General features: G+C 39.8%; 1 protein-coding gene across 2 annotated transcripts in view; it reads left to right on the top strand.

The window, feature by feature from the left end:
* LOC106063739 (tetratricopeptide repeat protein 8-like) overlaps positions 1–23,596 on the top strand; it is a 45,504-nt gene that overhangs the window by 18,906 nt on the left and 3,002 nt on the right. For both annotated transcript variants that reach the window (XM_013222193.2, XM_056022179.1), the window contains exon 10: positions 15,608–15,691. In XM_013222193.2, coding sequence (XP_013077647.2) covers positions 15,608–15,691 — 84 coding nt within the window. The remainder of the gene's footprint in view (positions 1–15,607; positions 15,692–23,596) is intronic.

Here is a 23,596-nt window from a genome sequence, read left to right as displayed (position 1 = left end):
CATCCAGCGAGACAGTGTCTACCATATCTTGCGAAAGGGGTGGGGGTGACAGCATTATATTATCGTAGGAAGGCAGTAGAGAAAGTGTCCGAGACGCGTCATTTATACTTAGTGAGCTCAGGGGAGACAGTTTCAATATTGCCAGGGCTTTTAAACTAGTCGAGGGTATGGGTGACAAATTGTTATAGATTTAGAAATCAAGCAAATAGTTTAAACATTGAACAGTAATTTAGTACTTCAATGGAACAGAAGGATGTGATCATCTATTTAGGGCGTGCAGGGATGGGGAGACACGCCATTGACGCCACTCTATGGGGACTTGCAGTGACTTATCTTTTAAACTTATCACAGATCTAATAAAATACGTACTACACGGATAATCCTTATACTTCCTAGTGATTATTATGTAATCCCAACAAAGACAACAGACGACAATACATTTCAATAGAAAAGTTCATTCATAGATACAGTGGAGCGTCTATGTTGTTTTAAAGAAGTCTCACATCTGTCCTGTCATTTCTGTTAGTAAATCAACTTAGAGGCATTTTAATTTATTTCTGGTGATATTAAGAAGTAGCCTACACGTAGCCACTATAGAGTGGTAGGTGGATTATTTCAATATTAAGAAGTAGCCTACACGTAGCCACTATAGAGTGGTAGGTGGATTATTTAAAAGAAGTGCACGTAGACAGTAGAGAGTGTCTAGATTTTTCAATGCTCTGATGTCCAGCTAACAACGCTCAGTCTCTGGTGTCTTGATCTACCTGCCTACTAAAACAAACGAACAATGACAACTTCAAACAACTTGAATCTTGATGCACAAGTTTCTGTCCTCACATCCTGACCTAGATACCTCCTGCTAGAATGTCTATCACTATGTACAAACTACTTTTTTTCTGTGCTAGAATGTCTATCCCTATGCACACTGTTTTCATTGCGTCACCTTACATCAGGTCATTAACGTGAATGTAGAATAGAGGATTTTGCTTCCCTTCGTATTTATTGCTTCTTTTATCCTTCCCAGTGAGTTCATAGATCAGTGTTTCCCAAACTTTTGACCTAGTGTACCCCTTGTATAATTTTTTGTAATGCTGAGTACCCCTCGCTCCTCCCACCTCATTTGAATTCATTAACAGAACATAATAAATGGGTTTTTAAAAAATCAGCATAGTTAATGAGGTGCAAGGCGTACCCCCTCCAAAGTTTTCCCGGTCCTGTACTCCTTTGGGGTACGCGTACTCACTTTGGGAAACACTGCTATAGATATAGATGGTTGCCTGGTCTTGTGGTATGCGCTCTGGATTGTCGTTCGGTGGTCTCGATATCCCGCTGCCTTCCCCCGTCATCCTGCGGGAGGTTTGGGATAAGATGTAATTATCTTCAAATCTGAAGGAACATCCGAAACATGTCAAACATTTGACAAACATGTTACGATACAGATGTTCTTGGTTCCCCCCCCCCCTTTTTTTTTTGTTTTTAGCTTGGCCTCAACCTTGACTGAGCTTCTTGAAGACTAAATTTAGTTTGGTCATCTAGGCTTCTATGTCATAGTCACATGATCTGCACTTGTGCGCATTGTTGACTTGTGTTGATACTCACAAGATGGCGGCATTGAAAGTGGTTAAATCTAGAAACACTATTAAAAGTAACCTTTTGTGGAGCAAGCATTATCTGCAAGGTTTTCTGGCGTTGCTGTCGCGTCATAGAAGGTCAAGAAAAAAAAACAACTATCATTATTGGTCTTTAAATTTCATCTAATATATTCGACGCTAATTCAAACTTATGTTATAAATCTCTTGGTTGCCGAGATGAGAGTTTAAATCCAGATTTGTTCATGTTAAGATTTAATCTCGAGCGCCCAAAGTCTGAATGAAAACCACCTATCGGATATCTTTACCAACAGATGATAGGTATACACAAGTTCAATATAAACAAGGTTACAAAGAACACACAAACTCAAAAATCGGCCCCCGAAGTGGTCCACCTAGAGTCTTCACCAGGATTCGAACACGGGACTTCCGGTTCCAAGTGCTTTACCTTTCAGCCACAGCATCTCCATATATATATATATTTTTAGCGTACACTTATATTTTTTAAAATAATAATTATTAACCTTATCCATACATTCAAAATTAATAACATGTTACAATAATAAAGAGAAACTAAAAAAAGATTTATTCTTCTAACAAAATTAGATAAATTGGCAACACAAAAATAATAATTCTTGACCTAGATTACTTTAGATAGTTAGCTAGCTACATTTGTGTTCAAATGACTTGACAAGACTTTCCCCTCGCAAATAAAAATTAATATCCCCATTGTCATTTGTCATACTAACTAGACCTAGTTCTAGATCTAAATAGGGCCTATAGATCTAACAATCTAAGTCTAGATCTAGAATTAGATCTAAGTCTAAATCCAAGTATAGATCTGAAATAGATATAGAATCTTGATATAGAATCTACTAGTCTATATCTAGACAAGAACTCGTATGAATTTAGTCTTATTTAGACTGTCAAGTGTAGGCCCCTATTTTGAGGATATGTCAAAACTGCTCGCTATAAAAGTAGTTCGTTATTTTTTAAACTTATAACTAAAATGAAGTTCGTATCAAAATTCTTTTTTAAAAATAACATTTGAATCAGTATTCTATTCCATGAGTTAGTTAATAAATGGAAAATATATTTTATAATGATCCATTGATACTTTTTCCATTGTGACCTTAGATGCAATTTTGTTTTTGCGCGAATCTATGAATGAAGCTTGATTTATTAATGGAGAAGTCTGTGACTTTACCTCCCCTGAAGTTTTTCATTGAAAAGTGGTGTATTTTCTTGAAAAATCTGCTTGCATAGATAATTTAAAAAATTAGATGGTTCATTTTCGGAAAAGAAAAAAGTAGCCGTTGCATCAGAACTTTGAATGATCTAAAATATCATGATGTCCGATTTCCATTTTCTCTTCTAGTTTCTGAGATCTAAACGGGACGGACGGACAGACAGGCCACACAAAACTCTATTAGCGTCTTTTCCCCTTTCTGATGCCGCTAAAAATACTTTATAAAAAAAAAAAAAAACTCGCTTATATTGCTCATCAATTATTTTAAATCTAACATGTAATAAATTTTAAATAGATCGAGATTAACAATAATAAATGTGTGCAATCGGATTTTTTAAAAATTAATCGTTGTTGTTTTGCGTCACTCTCATGCTTAGAACATTCTCAATGTGCAATAGTTCAATCACTTTGGTGATGGGGAGGGGGGGGGTAGTATCTGTGAGATTTCCGTGCAGCCTTTTTGACAAAAAGAGCTTTTTAGTTTATTCTTGTTAGTTCAAATGTTACGAACGCCGTACTTCTTTACATTCTCACGGGTCGCCCGTTGCCGATATAGTACATTTTCCGTATCAAACCAAATTAATTAATTATGGCTAATTGATGAACTAATTGGTCAATTTATTTTGCTGATTCGTGTCTTGTCATGAACAATAAATAAGTGTGCACAATTTCAACGTAATCCGAGAAATGGGAAGTGGGAGAAATAACGTAATCAAAGATTTTGACCAGAAAGATGAAATGACTTGCTTAACAGGCAAAAATGACCATGCACAAATAAAATACTGACGACGCAAATCGACCCAGGCCAGCGCTAGACGAGCGGTCAACCGTGACGAGTTACGACTGTCAGCCGAGTCGAGTGTCAACAGGACAGTTCGGGAAGGATCGCCGTCGTGAACAAGAGCTCAGGAGCGTCACGAGAGTTGTAGTCATCTGACCACCTAGAAACGTCGAGCGGCGTTCTGTCCGGTTCGAGAAGGCTAGTAGGGACCCTATATAAAGAGCGGAGGCGACGCAGTCAAGACGGTTCAGAAAGCGGGTTCACGGCAGGGGTTCAGAGCCCGGTTCACTACAGTCCGGTCGACTACAGCACAGTTCAGCGGTGTGGTTCTGTACGGAGCATTACGACGGTTCAGTGCGGAGTACTGTCAAGTACAGTTGAGACGGCTGGCGTCTTGATCTTGGTCTGCGATCGAGTCCGACACAACGAGCCTTGTGTGTGAAATCAGTCCTGAACTGTTGAACCCAGTGCAAGCCCAGAACGAAACGGAGAGGCCAGTGCAAGAGTTGATACGGCGGAGAGATATTTGTACAGTCTTGTGTTACTTGCTGCCAATTGTACAGTATTGGCTGTTATTTATGGACATTAAACCTTTACGTTATTTTGGAGCCCTGACTTGTCAAGTTCTTTAAGTTGGTGGTGTATGGTGCAGTTTGCAGAGAGCCTGGGTAGTGAGATTCGTAACAACTGGTGTCAGAAGTGGGATAGGATCGGAATCGGATTGGATCGGATCTACTATGGCTCGTCTGAAACTGCTGTACGAACTTGAATTTAGAGAACTGAAGGAAGAACTCCGTGGACGAAGGCTGAAGGTATATGGTAACAAGGAAACTTTACAAGCACGCCTCCGAGAAGACATGTTGGAAGAAAAAGATCCGGACACATATCTTTTTGAAGTCGAACCTAACTTGCTGGAACAGCTCACCAGTATCATGCAGGAACAGATGGCAGCTATGCAGGGACAGATCGCCAGTAGCAAACAGGAGCAGATTGCAGCTATGCAGGGACAGATCGCCAGTAGCAAACAGGAGCAGATGGCAGCTATGAACTCGGGGCTGGAAAACACCAATTCCAAGATAGATGCCATGAACACCAAGATAGCCGCCATGAACCAACCCATACCTGCTGTGGAGGAGAGAATCATCAACTCAGACGTTCGTTCAGATGCTAAAACCAGAGAGAGGAGCCTTGGTGGTGATCATGAGGACCCATTGAAACCTGACGAAGCCGTTGAGAGACATATGCAAGTCGAGAGATACCAGCCAGGTCCGAACCTAGCAGACGTTGGTACAGCTGCCAAGACTGGAGATGAAAGTCCTGATGGTGGTGAAAAGAATCCAAGGAAGCTTGACGTTGAAGTTGATGGACATTCGCACGATGAAAGTCATCGACCAGGTCTGAAACCAACAGGCGATTGGCCCGATACTGAGACGAGAGAGAGAGGTCCTGATGGTGGTGAAGAAAGCCAAATGGAGCCTGAAGCCGAAGACGAGGGACCTTTGCACGAGGAGTGTTACCAACCTGCCCCACAAGCATGCCCTCCAGACAAGGCTGAAGATGATGACCTGTCCCACAATTCCCTGTCCTGTGGATTTGAAGCCCATCCCAGTCCTTCTTCGCAAAGCCCTATGAAGCCACCTCTTTGGTCAACAATCTTGGTAATCCCTGCCCTTACATCCTATACCTCTCCATGTTTCAAGTGGCTGTCCTCAGTACTGACAGACAAGAGAGCGATGCAACCAAAACGTCACTGCAACAAGAGGACGATCAACCGGAGGAAAAGAAGAAGGCGGCGTTTGCGTAGTCCAACGTGCATGGTGATTCTACCAAGAAATAACTGCAGCCACATGAAGACCAACTGGCGGAGAAGAAGAAGAAGGCTACTTTTGTTGAGTGCAACATGGATGACGATGCGACAACGACATCGATGCAACCAGATGAAGGCTAACTGGAGGAGAAGAAGAAAACGTTTTCTGAATTCAACGTGGATGGCGATGAAAGCACGACGGCGAAACAACCAGGTTAAGGCCAACTGGAGGAAGAGAAGGAAGCGACCATTGCTGACTGCAACATGGATGGCTCCATCAAGCTCAAGAGGCAAGCCAACTGCCACTGATTGACCCCCGCCTGCAGCGATGAAACTTTACAGCCAATGTCATGATGTTGATTCTGTCCGGGACGGACAGATCTAAGGAGGGGGCAGTGTTATAAACTTGGTGGTGGCACAGAGAGGGGTAGTGGTGTGTGTGTGTAGTCAGACGACGCAAATCGCCCCAGGCCAGCGCTAGACGAGCGGTCAACCGTGACGAGTTACGACTGTCAGCCGAGTCGAGTGTCAACAGGACAGTTCGGGAAGGATCGCCGTCGTGAACAAGAGCTCAGGAGCGTCACGAGAGTTGTAGTCATCTGACCACCTAGAAACGTCGAGCGGCGTTCTGTCCGGTTCGAGAAGGCTAGTAGGGACCCTATATAAAGAGCGGAGGCGACGCAGTCAAGACGGCTGAGAAAGCGGGTTCACGGCAGGGGTTCAGAGCCCGGTTCACTACAGTCCGGTCGACTACAGCACAGTTCAGCGGTGTGGTTCTGTACGGAGCATTACGACGGTTCAGTGCGGAGTACTGTCAAGTACAGTTGAGACGGCTGGCGTCTTGATCTTGGTCTGCGATCGAGTCCGACACAACGAGCCTAGTGTGTGAAGTCAGTCCTGAACTGTTGAACCCAGTGCAAGCCCAGAACGAGACGGAGAGGCCAGTGCAAGAGTTGATACGGCGGAGAGATATTTGTACAGTCTTGTGTTACTTGCTGCCAATTGTACAGTATTGGCTGTTATTTATGGACATTAAACCTTTACGTTATTTTGGAGCCCTGACTTGTCAAGTTCTTTAAGTTGGTGGTGTATGGTGCAGTTTGCAGAGAGCCTGGATAGTGAGATTCGTAACAATACTATGGTAATACTAATTGTAAAATGCATTGAGAAGCCATTTCTAGAGTGCAGTCGTGTGGTTTACGCCTTAGACTGTGGTCACGATTGTCCTGGGTTTGAATGTCGCCCAACTTCGACTCATGCCACTGCTCTTCAAAAGTTTAGACTGTATCTTCTTTGTCTCAAGTGTCTGTAAGATGGGCGTAGTCTTACAATTAAACCATGTCCCTCCTCTCCGTGGGCAAATTCTGACACTTTCACCCTGTCCCCCCTTGTCACTAACTCAAATAACTCCCATTTTGGGATCTATATTTCAAATATCTAGGTCTAATTTCTTTTAAAAAAAAACATCCTGGCGTAGTGGTTCAAAACCAACAACAAAGTTGGATTGGATGTATGAACGTCACATCTACCATTTGGTAATTTGAGTCCATCTTAAATAGCTCGAGATAGAGATCTACATTTATCTGATAGGCCTATAAGTCTTACTGTTCTTTCTCTGGGGAAACTAGATATAGATCTTCATATTTTTACCGGGACGAGACCCTTCAGAGCACGTGGCAGACTGTTGGTTGCATTCACGATGAACACCGACGTAAAAGCTTTGTTTTAAGTGTGCCCCCCCCCTCCCTTTCATATAGAATAGAGTATGACATTGTTACTACCCCCAAACTTAATGGAGCATTCCGCCAATGTCTTGATGAAATCACTAAGACAATGTTGCGAGGAGAAATGAGAACTTCGGGACAGCGTCTCGTCGTCCGCTTCCGTTTCAACTCTCGTACCAACTGGCAAACAACTCGAAGCGGAGGTCGTATCATGCCAGATACACGAGACCACGTCAACAATTGAAGTCAACCGGATACACAACGTTGAGCCTTGGTGTTGAAAGTCGTCTGCAGTTTATGACCTATCAGACGGGGCAAACAAACAAAAAATGCATTTCAAGGAATAAAAATTTGGAGTGTAACAAACAGTAACATAAGCCCCATAAGGTCGCGTGCAGACGACAAGAGACACATCACCACCCAGAGGAAGAGGGAAGGGTTGGTGGTATGGCGGAAGAGGCCTAATCGTAATAGAAGTCAGTTGGGACAATGCGTTTCTGGTCCGACATTTTCTGCTTTGTTGTGTGGATTTTTACAACTGACTCTGTCCGAGACCATTGGTTATAGAAGGCCTCAACACTGACCTGCCACGTCACAGCCTGTGGGCGGTTTAGACCAATAGCCCGTTGCCACGTCACAGGTCTAAGAGAAAGAGTGTGTGTGTTTGTGTGTCTATGGAGTTAGTTGTACGTTTACATTGTCTGTCAGTGTTCTAAGTGTGGAGAAAGAGTGTGTGTGTGTTAGTTGTACGTTTACATTGTCTGTCAGTGTTCTAAGTGTGGAGAAAGAGTGTGTTTGTGTTAGTTGTACGTTTACATTGTCTGTCAGTGTTCTAAGTGTGGAGAAATAGTGTGTGTGTGTGTTAGTTGTATGTTTACATTGTCTGTCAGTGTTCTAAGTGTGGAGAAAGAGTGTGTGTGTGTTAGTTGTACGTTTACATTGTCTGTCAGTGTTCTAAGTGTGGAGAAAGAGTGTGTGTGTGTTAGTTGTACGTTTACATTGTCTGTCAGTGTTCTAAGTGTGGAGAAAGAGTGTGTTTGTGTTAGTTGTACGTTTACATTGTCTGTCAGTGTTCTAAGTGTGGAGAAATAGTGTGTGTGTGTTAGTTGTATGTTTACATTGTCTGTCAGTGTTCTAAGTGTGGAGAAAGAGTGTGTGTGTGTTTGTGTGTCTGGAGTTAGTTGTATGTTTACATTGTCTGTCAATGTTCTAAGTGTGGAGAAAGAGTGTGTGTGTGTTAGTTGTATGTTTACATTGTCTGTCAGTGTTCTAAGTGTGGAGAAAGAGTGTGTGTGTGTTAGTTGTACGTTTACATTGTCTGTCAGTGTTCTAAGTGTGGAGAAAGAGTGTGTGTGTGTTAGTTGTATGTTTACATTGTCTGTCAGTGTTCTAAGTGTGGAGAAAGAGTGTGTGTGTGTTAGTTGTACGTTTACATTGTCTGTCAGTGTTCTAAGTGTGGAGAAAGAGTGTGTGTGTGTTAGTTGTACGTTTACATTGTCTGTCAGTTTTCTAAGTGTGGAGAAAGAGTGTGTGTGTTTGTGTGTCTGGAGTTGTACGTTTACATTGTCTGTCAGTGTTCTAAGTGTGGAGAAAGAGTGTGTGTGTGTGTTAGTTGTACGTTTACATTGTCTGTCAGTGTTCTAAGTGTGGAGAAAGAGTGTGTGTGTGTTTGTGTGTCTGGAGTTAGTTGTACGTTTACATTGTCAGTGTTCTAAGTGTGGAGAAAGAGTGTGTGTGTGTTAGTTGTATGTTTACATTGTCTGTCAGTGTTCTAAGTGTGGAGAAAGAGTGTGTGTGTGTTAGTTGTACGTTTACATTGTCTGTCAGTGTTCTAAGTGTGGAGAAAGAGTGTGTGTGTGTTAGTTGTACGTTTACATTGTCTGTCAGTGTTGTAAGTGTGGATCTATTACTACACTACAAATTATGTATTTATTTTAATTGGAAATAATTCATTTTGTCTTTTTGTATTTGTTTGTTTGTTTGTTTTGGAAATCGAGTTTAAGCAATTGTTTATTGTCCCACTTTTCATTCTTGGATCAATTCAACTTTCCACAATTATTCATTGTCGATGACAACATTTTAATCAATAAAATTTTGTATCAATTATTTAAATAATTATTCGTAATTCATTAATTGTGTTTTACATGGAAATAGTACTAAGCTAATGGGAGATAAGCGTTGCAATGGTGAGAGATATGGCAACAAACGGTGCTCCCCCCCCCCCTCCCCAATGTATGTAGACATCGTTTTAAAAATTTAATTACTTACTTTTATAAACAACAGAGTTATCTTTCATTAGACCAAAAGAGCTCGATGCAGGTGATATTATTTTTTTTTTTTTAGCTTTGTAAGATCTAAATGTGACAGACGACGGACAGACAAAACAAAAACAATAGCTGCTTTTATCTTGTCTAAAAAAGTATTTTTACTGTTATGCAGGTTCGTTTTAAAAAGTCACCCGCCCTTTTTTTTTCCAAACTTAAATTCACAATAGATTTTTACTGGCAGCCTTGTTCATTTCCCAGAATTCTCTGAGCTTGATTTGTAAATGTTGAAAACCGGATCGTCTGCTGCATTAATTATTTCTACCGGATGACAGGGGAGGGAGGGGCGTGGCACTGGGTAATAAAAAGGTCGAGAAGGGCGGTGTTGTTCGTAATGTAAGAGCGTCCAATACGCAGAAACTGATCCTGATTTTACTCAGTTCTTGTTCTTTTTTTTTTTTTTGGGCCTTTTGTGAACGAAACAAGAAAAAAAAATCAACATGATTCCCCTCAGGCTTTATTTCAAATATTGATTAGTCTGCTCTATCGTTGTGACATTAAATACACTCACCATTAAAAGCATATTGAATGCTGGAGTGGTCCACAGCTTCCTTTAGATTTATTACTAGTTTACTTTACAGGAACATACAATATTATACTGACTATAGAACTGACTTTTTATAATTCCGGTTGTGACACAGCAATCTCACGATACGGGATCCAACCTGCACTACCCAGAATTTTAACATGGCAGATATAATGAGCATAGCATTATTTGGCGTCACAAACTGTAAGACAGTGTTTCTCAAACTTTTACATATGGCGACCCTCTAAACAAAAACAAAAAAGAACTATCGCACTGTAGGTGGGCTCCCACATTTGGGTCCTGGAGAATTTTAAGAATGTAATGCAAAGGAAAAGAAACTGTACAACATCTAACACAATCCGTCATCCAAATTTACGTAATGAATGCTCATCAAAGCGTGTCTCTTTAGGTTATTTTTTAAATTACGCTTTGTATAATAGAAAAGGTCAATTCTGGAGATAGTATTGGAGAAACAGCAGATTCCCCTCACCCAGTCTGTGGGAGCGCAGTAAGCTCTACCCAGCATGGGTCCGAGACGGAGCCCATGCGCCAAGCGTTTTCTTGCGTTCAGAAATTCTTTCTCCTGGCGTCTGCAACGATTTTTACTCGTAGTAAGAAGAGAGCATGTAAAAAAAACAACAACTGTTAAAGTAAAAAGTGGTAGGACGGGCCGATCTAAAACTCTTGCAATCAGATCTGAGATTTGCATTCATTCTAATAAATGTAAACCATATGTCATTAATAGGAAGCATTTACACTATGACATTGTGACACGCTGTATCATAGCCAGTCATATCACGAGATCCTCCTGGATCCTTAAGACATTTCTGAAGGGAACAATACCAGGAAAAAGAAGAACAAAAAATTGATGGGAAGACAAACATCAAGGGATGGACATGCCTTTCATTGAAAGAGACTAATAAGGGCAAAAGACAGAATGTAATGGAGAGAGAAGGTGGACACATCGTGTGTGGTGCCCCAGCGGTCTAATAGATTTAAAAAAATAAAACAACAGTAAATCAACAGAACATTATTTTGATCTGGTTTCCTTTTATTTTCACACACAAATAACATAATAGGGTTAGTTCACAATGTAATCTGACTTCACTACTTCCTGTTTAGTTAGACTTCACTACTTCCTGTTTAGGTAGACTTCACTACTTTCTGTTTAGGTAGACTTCACTACTTTCTGTTTAGGTAGACTTCACTACTTCCTGTTTAGGTAGACTTCACTACTTCCTGTTTAGGTAGACTTCACTACTTTCTGTTTAGGTAGACTTCACTACTTCCTGTTTAGGTAGACTTCACTACTTTCTGTTTAGTTAGACTTCACTACTTTCTGTTTAGGTAGACTTCACTACTTTCTGTTTAGTTAGACTTCACTACTTTCTGTTTAGGTAGACTTCACTACTTCCTGTTTAGGTAGACTTCACTACTTTCTGTTTAGGTAGACTTCACTACTTTCTGTTTAGGTAGACTTCACTACTTTCTGTTTAGGTAGACTTCACTACTTTCTGTTTAGGTAGACTTCACTACTTTCTGTTTAGATAGACTTCACTACTTCCTGTTTAGGTAGACCTCACTACTTCCTGTTTAGGTAGACTTCACTACTTTCTGTTTAGGTAGACTTCACTACTTCCTGTTTAGGTAGACTTCACTACTTCCTGTTTAGGTAGACTTCACTACTTTCTGTTTAGGTAGACTTCACTACTTTCTGTTTAGGTAGACTTCACTACTTTCTGTTTAGGTAGACTTCACTACTTTCTGTTTAGGTAGACTTCACTACTTTCTGTTTAGGTAGACTTCACTACTTTCTGTTTAGGTAGACTTCACTACTTTCTGTTTAGGTAGACTTCACTACTTCCTGTTTAGGTAGACTTCACTACTTCCTGTTTAGATAGACTTCACTACTTCCTGTTTAGGTAGACTTCACTACTTTCTGTTTAGGTAGACTTCACTACTTTCTGTTTAGGTAGACTTCACTACTTTCTGTTTAGGTAGACTTCACTACTTTCTGTTTAGGTAGACTTCACTACTTCCTGTTTAGGTAGACTTCACTACTTCCTGTTTAGGTAGACTTCACTACTTTCTGTTTAGGTAGACTTCACTACTTTCTGTTTAGGTAGACTTCACTACTTTCTGTTTAGGTAGACTTCACTACTTCCTGTTTAGGTAGACTTCACTACTTTCTGTTTAGGTAGACTTCACTACTTTCTGTTTAGGTAGACTTCACTACTTCCTGTTTAGGTAGACTTCACTACTTTCTGTTTAGGTAGACTTCACTACTTCCTGTTTAGGTAGACTTCACTACTTTCTGTTTAGGTAGACTTCACTACTTCCTGTTTAGGTAGACTTCACTACTTCCTGTTTAGGTAGACTTCACTACTTCCTGTTTAGTTAGACTTCACTACTTTCTGTTTAGGTAGACTTCACTACTTTCTGTTTAGGTAGACTTCACTACTTCCTGTTTAGGTAGACTTCACTACTTTCTGTTTAGGTAGACTTCACTACTTTCTGTTTAGGTAGACTTCACTACTTCCTGTTTAGGTAGACTTCACTACTTCCTGTTTAGGTAGACTTCACTACTTTCTGTTTAGGTAGACTTCACTACTTCCTGTTTAGGTAGACTTCACTACTTCCTGTTTAGTTAGACTTCACTACTTCCTGTTTAGATAGACTTCACTACTTCCTGTTTAGGTAGACTTCACTACTTCCTGTTTAGGTAGACTTCACTACTTTCTGTTTAGATAGACTTCACTACTTTCTGTTTAGGTAGACTTCACTACTTCCTGTTTAGATAGACTTCACTACTTCCTGTTTAGGTAGACTTCACTACTTCCTGTTTAGGTAGACTTCACTACTTTCTGTTTAGGTAGACTTCACTACTTCCTGTTTAGGTAGACTTCACTACTTTCTGTTTAGTTAGACTTCACTACTTTCTGTTTAGTTAGACTTCACTACTTCCTGTTTAGGTAGACTTCACTACTTTCTGTTTAGGTAGACTTCACTACTTCCTGTTTAGGTAGACCTCACTACTTCCTGTTTAGGTAGACTTCACTACTTTCTGTTTAGGTAGACTTCACTACTTTCTGTTTAGGTAGACTTCACTACTTCCTGTTTAGATAGACTTCACTACTTTCTGTTTAGTTAGACTTCACTACTTTCTGTTTAGTTAGACTTCACTACTTTTTGTTTAGATAGACTTCACTACTTTCTGTTTAGGTAGACTTCACTACTTTCTGTTTAGGTAGACTTCACTACTTTCTGTTTAGGTAGACTTCACTACTTTCTGTTTAGTTAGACTTCACTACTTTCTGTTTAGTTAGACTTCACTACTTCCTGTTTAGATAGACTTCACTACTTCCTGTTTAGATAGACTTCACTACTTTCTGTTTAGGTAAACTTCACTACTTTCTGTTTAGGTAGACTTCACTACTTTCTGTTTAGGTAGACTTCACTACTTTCTGTTTAGGTAGACTTCACTACTTTCTGTTTAGGTAGACTTCACTACTTCCTGTTTAGGTAGACTTCACTACTTTCTGTTTAGATAGACTTCACTACTTTCTGTTTAGGTAGACTTCACTACTTTCTGTTTAGGTAGACTTCACTACTTTCTGTTTAGGTAGACTTCACTACTTTCTGTTTAGGTAGACTTCACTACTTTCTGTTTAGGTAGACTTCACTACTTCCTGTTTAGGTAGACTTCACTACTTTCTGTTTAGGTAGACTTCACTACTTTCTGTTTAGGTAGACTTCATTACTTTCTGTTTAGGTAGACTTCACTACTTTCTGTTTAGGTAGACTTCACTACTTTCTGTTTAGGTAGACTTCACTACTTTCTGTTTAGGTAGACTTCACTACTTTCTGTTTAGGTAGACTTCACTACTTTCTGTTTAGATAGACTTCACTACTTTCTGTTTAGGTAGACTTCACTACTTTCTGTTTAGTTAGACTTCACTACTTTCTGTTTAGGTAGACTTCACTACTTCCTGTTTAGGTAGACTTCACTACTTTCTGTTTAGGTAGACTTCACTACTTCCTGTTTAGGTAGACTTCACTACTTTCTGTTTAGGTAGACTTCACTACTTTCTGTTTAGGTAGACTTCACTACTTTCTGTTTAGATAGACTTCACTACTTTCTGTTTAGGTAGACTTCACTACTTCCTGTTTAGGTAGACTTCACTACTTTCTGTTTAGGTAGACTTCACTACTTTCTGTTTAGGTAGACTTCACTACTTTCTGTTTAGGTAGACTTCACTACTTCCTGTTTAGGTAGACTTCACTACTTTCTGTTTAGTTAGACTTCACTACTTTCTGTTTAGTTAGACTTCACTACTTTCTGTTTAGGTAGACTTCACTACTTTCTGTTTAGGTAGACTTCACTACTTCCTGTTTAGGTAGACTTCACTACTTCCTGTTTAGGTAGACTTCACTACTTTCTGTTTAGATAGACTTCACTACTTTCTGTTTAGATAGACTTCACTACTTTCTGTTTAGGTAGACTTCACTACTTTCTGTTTAGGTAGACTTCACTACTTTCTGTTTAGTTAGACTTCACTACTTTCTTTTTAGGTAGACTTCACTACTTCCTGTTTAGGTAGACTTCACTACTTCCTGTTTAGGTAGACTTCACTACTTTCTGTTTAGGTAGACTTCACTACTTTCTGTTTAGGTAGACTTCACTACTTTCTGTTTAGGTAGACTTCACTACTTTCTGTTTAGATAGACTTCACTACTTTCTGTTTAGGTAGACTTCACTACTTTCTGTTTAGGTAGACTTCACTACTTTCTGTTTAGGTAGACTTCACTACTTTCTGTTTAGATAGACTTCACTACTTTCTGTTTAGTTAGACTTCACTACTTTCTGTTTAGGTAACCTATCTGTATGGCTGTCCTTATGTCTGTATATTTCTTTAACGTAGTATGTATTCTTTATCTCTGCTTGTACTTGTGTCAGCTGGTATCTTGACTCCTGTCTTTACGTATATGTATGTATATTTGCATAGTTGTAAGTATGTATATACAAGAATTACTGTTATGTATGTCAGTCATATCTTCTCATTGTGTTTCCTTTCATGTAACCTTCCATCAATCCATCCGTCCATTCAGTTATCTAAGAGCCTATTTGCACATCATTCCTTGGGCCAACTGCATGAAACAATGTCAAAGTAATTATTGATAAGGTTGTGATGTAGGTTGAAGCCAAGGGCAGCTAGTCCAACTTACCCTTGTGTGTGGGTATATATATATATATATGTTTAGTTTTACACAATTCTGAATAAAGCCAGAAAACTTCTTTATAAAAAAAAGAATTAGACCTGACTTTATTTATTATGCATCCCCACCTTTCAATTTCAGTACATAACAATATGAAAATTCAAATGAAATAACAAGATTTCGAATTAATCAATATACTTAACCTGGATGGTTGCCTGGTTGTGTGTTATGCGCTCTGGACTGTCGTTTCCATGGTCTGGGGTTCGAATCTTGCCCGCCATCTTCCCCCGCTTCCTGCAGGATGTCTGGGCTAGGATGTTATCTTAAAGAAACGTCCGAAACATATAAAACATGAGAGAGAGTAATATCTTTCAATTGTTCTGTTCACAGGCTCGTTCCTTTTTCCAAGCTTCGTTTGTCATGGCACCCCATTTGTATGAACCACATTACAACTTCGCCATTCTTGCTGACCAGGTAAGTGACCATTGTGTACTTGTGTCTGTGTTGATAGTGAAATAAGTTAAGTGTAATTTGATCTACGACCACAATGGTTTCTGTACTAACGCACTGGCAAAATAGCGTTGGTCCATATAGAGCTTTATGATAGTGCATTGAGTCTGTAGCTGATCAATATTGAAACACAAGTAATGATTTATTCATGCGCTAGTCTCTATATTTGTTATGTATCTGAGCCGGAGATCAGAGCTTTGAGTTAGAATCAGAGCCAATAAAATGCACGCAGTTCCGGAGATCCTAAAGTGGCTGCCATCGTGACAGGAATGTGTTCTTGAAGCATTGTAGGGCACATAAGAGATACTCGACTCAACATGTGTACAGGATACTCTACTCAACATGTGTACAGGATACTCTACTCAACATGTGTACAGGATACTCGACTAAACATGTATACAGGATACTCGACTCAACCTGTGTACAAGATACTCGACTCAACATGTGTACAGGATACTCGACTCAACATGTGTACAAGATACTCCACTCAACATGTGTACAAGATACTCCACTCAACATGTGTACAAGATAAGAGTTGCTCGACTCATCATGTACATTATTGTACATAAGATAGAGTTACTCAATTCAATATGTGCACTGGTGCGCTTTGGTGGCCTAACAGTGTGGAAACGATTGTGCCTAGAGAATCTGCTACATCACAAGACACACATGGCTAAAGTTACTCGACTCCTACACTCCCGGGAGGACAAAGCCTGACAACCAAAGACAAAAACGAAAGACGAGTAGACTCCAGTCAATGTTGACTAGAACAGTATCAACGTACCTTACTTAGTGGAAACGTTTCCATGTCATGAGTTACCTACATAGATCTACATAGAGTCACGAGTGGAGCATTTCTCACAGTCAACGAAACAATGTCAAGGTCGTGAGATTGAATGTCCATGTTACCAACTAAATACAAACAGAAGTGCTTAGACAATTTGATTTGGCAGAGATAAAAGTGCACTTACATTAACCTAGACCTTGAGAAAACAACAACCTTATGAACACTTTCTTTTATTTCTGTACACCGGAGACACCAAACATCTAGCTAGAAACAGTTTTTCCACCATGCATGAAAATCTCTAATTAAAATCACATTTTTTATTCTTGATTATTAGTCTAAATTAATCTAAATAAATGAAAAGATGACCAAAAACATGCCCGCTACAAGTCATGCTACCTAGTACGACAGAGAGAGAGAGACAAAGACAGAGAGAGAGAGAGAGAGAGAGAGAGAGAAAAGGGCGTAAGAGAGAAGAGAAAAAAGCAAATGGTTGTGTCATACTTAAGTTGACTCTCCCTCTCTCTCTGTGTTAATGCCTCTGTACTTGATGCTCTCTGCCCCTGGTATACTAGATCTACTGTCTCTTCATTCTCTCTCCTCTCATCGTTGTCATCGAGTGTCCCACATGTTCAGATAATTGCCGCTCACGACCGGCATACCAGAGGGGGGGGGGTACAATTGGGTGGCTTCAAAAGAAAACTAAGTAACAATCATCTATCAGAGCGAAGATCACAGTAACATCAGCGGGTGGGAGGGGTTGGTGAGTTTAGTACGTACCAAGGACAGGAGTCCTGTTTCCTGTGTGAAAGTCAGGTATTTTGTTAAAAAGTCACATAGTCTTTGACTTTGTCATCATCTAATTGTCACATAATTCAAGAGGACTGACATTATTTTTTATTACCAGACCATCCCCCCCCCCCCCTTTTTTAAATAATAGCTCCTATGACATCAATAACATTTAGAAATAAAAGTAAAAAAAAATAAAGTTCCTCTTTCAGACCTTGTGGTCTATAGGGCAGATGATGTAAAGGTCATCTGTTTCTGTGGCCCACGGTTAACGAAGGTGTCATGTGGCCAGCTCAACGATCAACCGCCTTTACTTTTCCCCATCTAATGCCAGGTACCCATTAGAGCTGGGTGGACTCAGAGGCACCAAAAGATCCCAAAATAAAAAATCCCAGTCTTCACCAGGATTTGAACCCGGGACCACCGGTGCGGAAGTCAAGCGCTTTATCGATCAGCCACCGCGCCTCTAGCATTTAGAAATACCTCCATTTTATAATTTTTACTTTGGAAAGTATGTGACGCTCTATTCCTTTCTTTGAAAAACTTTGGACAGAGAGACCATCAAATGTTTGACCCCCCTGTCCCAACGTATTAAAATGGAATCCTTAGAGAGGTACCCACTGAAATCCAAAATCCACAAGTCTGGCACCCAAAACCGGCTAAAAAAAACTCATTTTATTCATGAATCACTGAACCCTAAAGAGAAATACCAATTAGAAAATATAACTATCAAATCAACAATTCAGCATCATGCTTCTTCTCCTTTGAACTAAAGTTCCCTCCCTTCTATAAAAGACAGCATTGAAAACGTGACCAAAAATGTGACCACAACCAAACAGAGCTCAATGACTTAGTGAACACTTTCCTAAAAACCCATTACCCCAACAAGCAATGGGTCAGCGTCTACACAGTTGGGTCCTCCCAAAAATCCAACACAAACGGAGGAGCTGGTATACTAATTGAATGGCCCAATTGAGAGACCAGAAACTATTGCAGCAGGCGATCTCTCGGACAGCTACAGAACAGAGAGGTGAGCACTTGAAGTAGCAGCTACTACACTAATAAACTACTCATGTACACCAAACAGCCAAATGGTCTTACTGACCGATGCCAAAACAGTCCATCAAAGCCTGGAAAAACGCGGGTACTTCCTATACAAAGCAACTCAGGACAGTTCTTGTAAATCTTAACATCAACAGCAAGGAAACTGTTCTTCAATGAATTCCAGCACACATTGAATTAGAAGACAATGAAACAGCAGACATACTGGCCAAAGATGGAAGAAAGAACAAACAAATGAAAATTCCTCTCTACCCAGAAGAAATCAAGAAAATGATAGAGAGCATAATAAATGAGAATTGGACCAGCTCACATCACAATTACAAGAAAAATGACGCCTATTATAAGTTATCTCGACATGACCAGCAAATAATTTTTCGACTCAGAACCGGAAACAACAGAATGAGACAACATATGTTCCGGAAGCTAAAAGTTGGGACAAGCGAAACCTGCCCTTGTGGAGCATCACCAGAGAATGCTGACCATGTCCTTCAAAGCTGCATACTTTGTCAAGAGGCCCTAACAATACTCTGGACCCGAAACCCTCCTAAAGAAGAAAAACTATACTGAGAACTGCCCGATCTGGAAACAACTCCGCAGTTCATCTCAGATATAGTAACCATCATCCTGAGATGAACTCCTATTGAAAAATCAGAGCAGGAAGGACTAGTCCTCCCGTAGTGCTCTGGCAAGAAACTTAGCCGTCCGGCGTAGTGCCTCATAGCTACCATACAAGTCGAGTGACTGCACAGGCAAGTCCCCCCTTAGCTCGCGGAGCTGGGGACACTCGTACAAGACATGCGACACTGTTTCGACGCTCTCTCCACAGTGACGGCATCGGGAGTCAAAGTTAGTGCGGAACCGGGCAAAGTATGCCCCAATAGGACAGTGTTCCGTCCTGCACTGCGCAACTATTGACTGCTCTGACCTCCTCAGTCGCCACCATGGATCGTCGCGATCTGGGTGACGCATGCGCTGCCAGACACCACGTGCTCTGTCGGATTCCTCCCAGGACTTTAACCACTTCTCTTGAATGAGTGCTCGGATTTGTGCCGTTGCTTGTAAGTACGTGCTTGGTGCTTCGAGGTGTGTGGCTGCCATTGCACCCTCCCTTGCGAGGGCGTCTGCCGTTTCATTGCCCTTCACGCCGCAATGTGAAGGCGCCCACTGCATAAAAACGACAGCTCCAATAGCTCGGCGGATGTTATCTGCGGCGCCGATTGCCTCTTCTATTACGGGCGACCCTCCCCGCCGCCACCATCATCTGAACTCTCCGACATAGAAAATAAGAAAGAAGAAGTCTATTTAGAAAGTAAACTAGAACAGAAGCTGTGAACTTTACAAAACTTGGAGAAGGATACAAGTTGCACGCAACGAAACAAAGTTGTCATGGTTAAAAAAAATACAGTCCAGTTAAAAAAAAAGGTTGGTCGAGCACGTGAAAAGAATATAAACCTTTTAATCAACCTTTTAATTAACCTATTAAGAAACATTTTAATAAACCTTTTAATAAACCTTTTAATCAACCTTTTAATAAACCTATTAAGAAACATTTTAATAAACCTTTTAATCAACCTTTTAATAAACCTTTTAATCAACCTTTTAATAAACCTATTAATCAACCTTTTAATAAACCTATTAAGAAACATTTTAATAAACCTTTTAATAAACCTTTTAATAAACCTATTACTACAAATGTAAATCTATGAATTCATTATAAGTTGGTATGGAAGGTCCTCTAGTACGTCCCTAAGTGCCGGGCGTGATCCTCAACCACACCTAGCAGACGAGTGATCATTAAAAAACACAACAACTGTAGTATCAATTTATTTCAAGCATCAAAGGGAGCAAAACAAAATAAATGTGCTTTGAATGTAAGGCAGCAGACGTGAAAAGAGAAATTAATGCGCTGAAAAACCAACCAATCTATCGTCTGACAAGATGAAAGGACTTGCATTACCAAGCAACTGTCTCACAATTGGATAGTCAACATTTGTGATTTGTTTTACATTCTACGTTAGTCTTTCGTCTGATATATTTACATTTCCAGTTTTTTTAGAAAGCTTATATCAACTTTGTCTGTCTGGTAAAAAGTTTGTGCACGTTATTTCTCCCACATCCAATCTCGGATCAAGCTGAAAATTTGAACATTTATTTCTTTTACCTGACAACACAAGAATCAAATAAAAAAAAAACATGTTAATTAATTAACTATTGGAAAGAAATTGTACTAGACTGACGTGGTGATATAATTGAATTAGTCCACTTTAAACTATGTAGAAAGAAATATGTGGCCGCCTTAAAGATGGAGACTAACAATAGATAGCTTTAAAACCTATTTTCATAAGCACCTAGCTGGCACAGTGGTCAATGTGTTGGCTTGAGGAAGCTTAAATAGGCTTAGGCCTTGAGCTCGAATTCAGGTCGATCTAACCTTTTTTTTATACATATAAATGCATTTAAAAAGCGTTCACGATAACCTTTACACAGATATTTCCTTCTTCCCCCCCCCCCTTTTTTTTTTCCAACTGGTCTAGACAAATGATAGGATCATAGCGTAACTGAGAAAGCCAAAATCATGAAATTGCGCTAAACAAAAGCAATTGGTAAAAATATTTCTAATCACAAAGATTTATTATTGTTAGTAAGATTTATTACTAATGTAATTACATGTCTGGTCCAAACTAATTGATGCAACTACGCTTCATATAAACTTTAAAAAAAAAAATTTGAGCTTTTAAAAATTTTTTCTTGTTGGTTTATTCTACTCACTTAACCCACATTGTACGGCATTACATTAATCGTCCCTTACAAAAAGAAAACACAGACAAACGAACATAAAAACCCAGACAAAAACTAGCAGGTCTCGTGCGAGTGACACAATACAAAAACACTGACGTTTCTACGTGTAATTATTCCATTACACTTTCTGTACTACACCCCACCCCGTGACGGAGCTGGCTTTAATGAATGTCACATGTCACTGGCATGACAGACACGGTACAGGGGAGAAGTGTTCTACATGGCACAGACAAACGGCCCCGACGTTTAATACAAACAGCGTGAGACTGTGTTACAAATGGGGTCCGAACACCTCACTCTTTTAGACGACTCTTGAAAGTCCCATCAAAGATGTTGACACTATTTTGTTCGGAAGTTCTGAGCTACTGCCACAATTTGTTGCATCTGCAAAGATATTGTCACAATTTGTTTGCGGCTATACAGACACCCTTTTTTTGTATTTGCTAAGATATTAACACAATCTGTTTATGGCCACAATGATGCTGGCACAATTGACTGATATTTTCAAAGATATTTACACAATTTGTTTGAATCTACAAAGATATTTACAAAATGTTTATGGCTACAACGATGTGAACACATTTTGCTACAAATTTGGGACAATTGTATCTGTACGTTGCCTTTTTATCATTTTCGCGAACGGTTCGCGACGTTTTGGCGACATCGTTTTGGCGACTTGGTCATCTTGGCGCTGAATGTTTTAGACACATTCTAAATGTTCATAACATAATGAATCTAAAACATTTAGCGCCAAGACGACCTGGGCGCCAAAACGTCCTGCTTCGTCTGCAAGTGCTCTTTAGTCTCGTTTGATTTTTTTCTTTCTCATCGTTCTTGACCTTTGACTGTGGCACATTCCTCTAGAGAGAATTTTTAGAGTAAACATTTTATCACAGTTATCTCCTCTTTGTTTACTGTTCGATTTTGTTTACTTTTTTTTTTAAGCAATAAACTCCAATAAGAGAGAAGAAAAAGCAATGTGAAGAAATGTGGTGGCGATATAATGGGTCCTGAAGATTAACGTAAGGAAAGGATTTGGAGAGATTATGAACTAATTGTTGGTCTTATTATAAGACATGACTGTCAAACAAATGTCTTCCTTCAAAGTACAGTGGAGGGAGCAGGAAGAAAGGGTCGTCCAAAGAACATTTGGTTGGACTGGGTCAAAGAATAGACTTCACTAAAGAAAATTTGGTTGGACTGTGTCAAAGAATGGACTTCAGTAAAGAAAATTTGGTTGTAATGTGTCAAAGAATAGACTTCATTAAAGAAAATGTTGATTTCTCAGCCTTCCAAGCACACGTTATGTCAATATGACACCATCTTGAAATTTTTCTAGGTCTAAATATTCCGCCGCTTGATATTTCTTTGTTGCGAATGTCGTGAATCTCATACCAAACAGGCCACCAGAATGTAACATCCAAATTCTATTGGTGTTACTGGATTAGTGTGTTGTTAATACCTATTCTGGTATTGATGTATAGTTCTTGTCTTATTAATTAAACACTTATATCTTCATGACTTTGTAGTGTATTCTTATTAAGCTTGCTGTGTACTTTAACCACAAGACACATAAAATAGCACTAACTCCAATGTTGCAGACTTACATTTATTGAATAAAATAATATTTTGCAAGTAGGCAATCTCAGCCATGAATAACATGAATAAGTTCATATATTTCACAAACATTTACAATTCCACTATGAATACACAATATGAGACAGTCTAAACCACAGACCTAACACGTCTGTCTCTTCTTCGAACATGGCGCAGACTCTTACTGAGCATGCGGTTTCTTCTCATCATGTGATCAACAAAAATGGTACCACGTGATTGCCAATGTGAAGTCCTCTATTTCACGTTCAAACAACATATTTCATATATCTCGTGCTGATAATCAAACCATAGTGTTACACCTATCTCTTGATATACTGCTTGGTATATTCTGCTAAGAAGAGCTGCTGACCGGGAAAAGAGCAGGGATTTGGCTTCGCGATCTGTCAGAGCACCCCCTACGACCAAAGTCAGGGGACAGATGATGATGAGTCAAAATTAACAATGTCAAGGACGCCATATTGAAAGATCACTGTTGCTAAAAATTGCTTTGTTCTACTACCGAATGAGCTTCGAAATTTTATTTGATAGTCCCAAAATGTGCACAAATATTATAATATCTTATAAGTTGGGTGTGGGGGCGTGGTAGCTGAGTAATTAAGTGCTTGGTTTCCGAACCTGGGATCCTGGGTTCGAATCTCGGGGAAGACTGGTATTATCAATTTCGGGACTTTCTAGGGCGCTCCTGAGTCCACCCAACTCTAATGGGTACCTGACTTAAGTTGTGGAAAGTAAAAGCGGTTGTTCGTTGTGCTGGCCACATGACACCCTGCTCGTTAACCGTTGGCCATAGAAACAGATGACCTTAACATCATCTGCTC

Source organism: Biomphalaria glabrata, chromosome 3 (genome assembly GCF_947242115.1).
Source record: "Biomphalaria glabrata chromosome 3, xgBioGlab47.1, whole genome shotgun sequence".
Classification (NCBI taxonomy): domain Eukaryota; kingdom Metazoa; phylum Mollusca; class Gastropoda; family Planorbidae; genus Biomphalaria; species Biomphalaria glabrata.
Note: the sequence above shows the minus strand (reverse complement) of the source record. Positions and strands in the feature narration are given on the sequence as shown.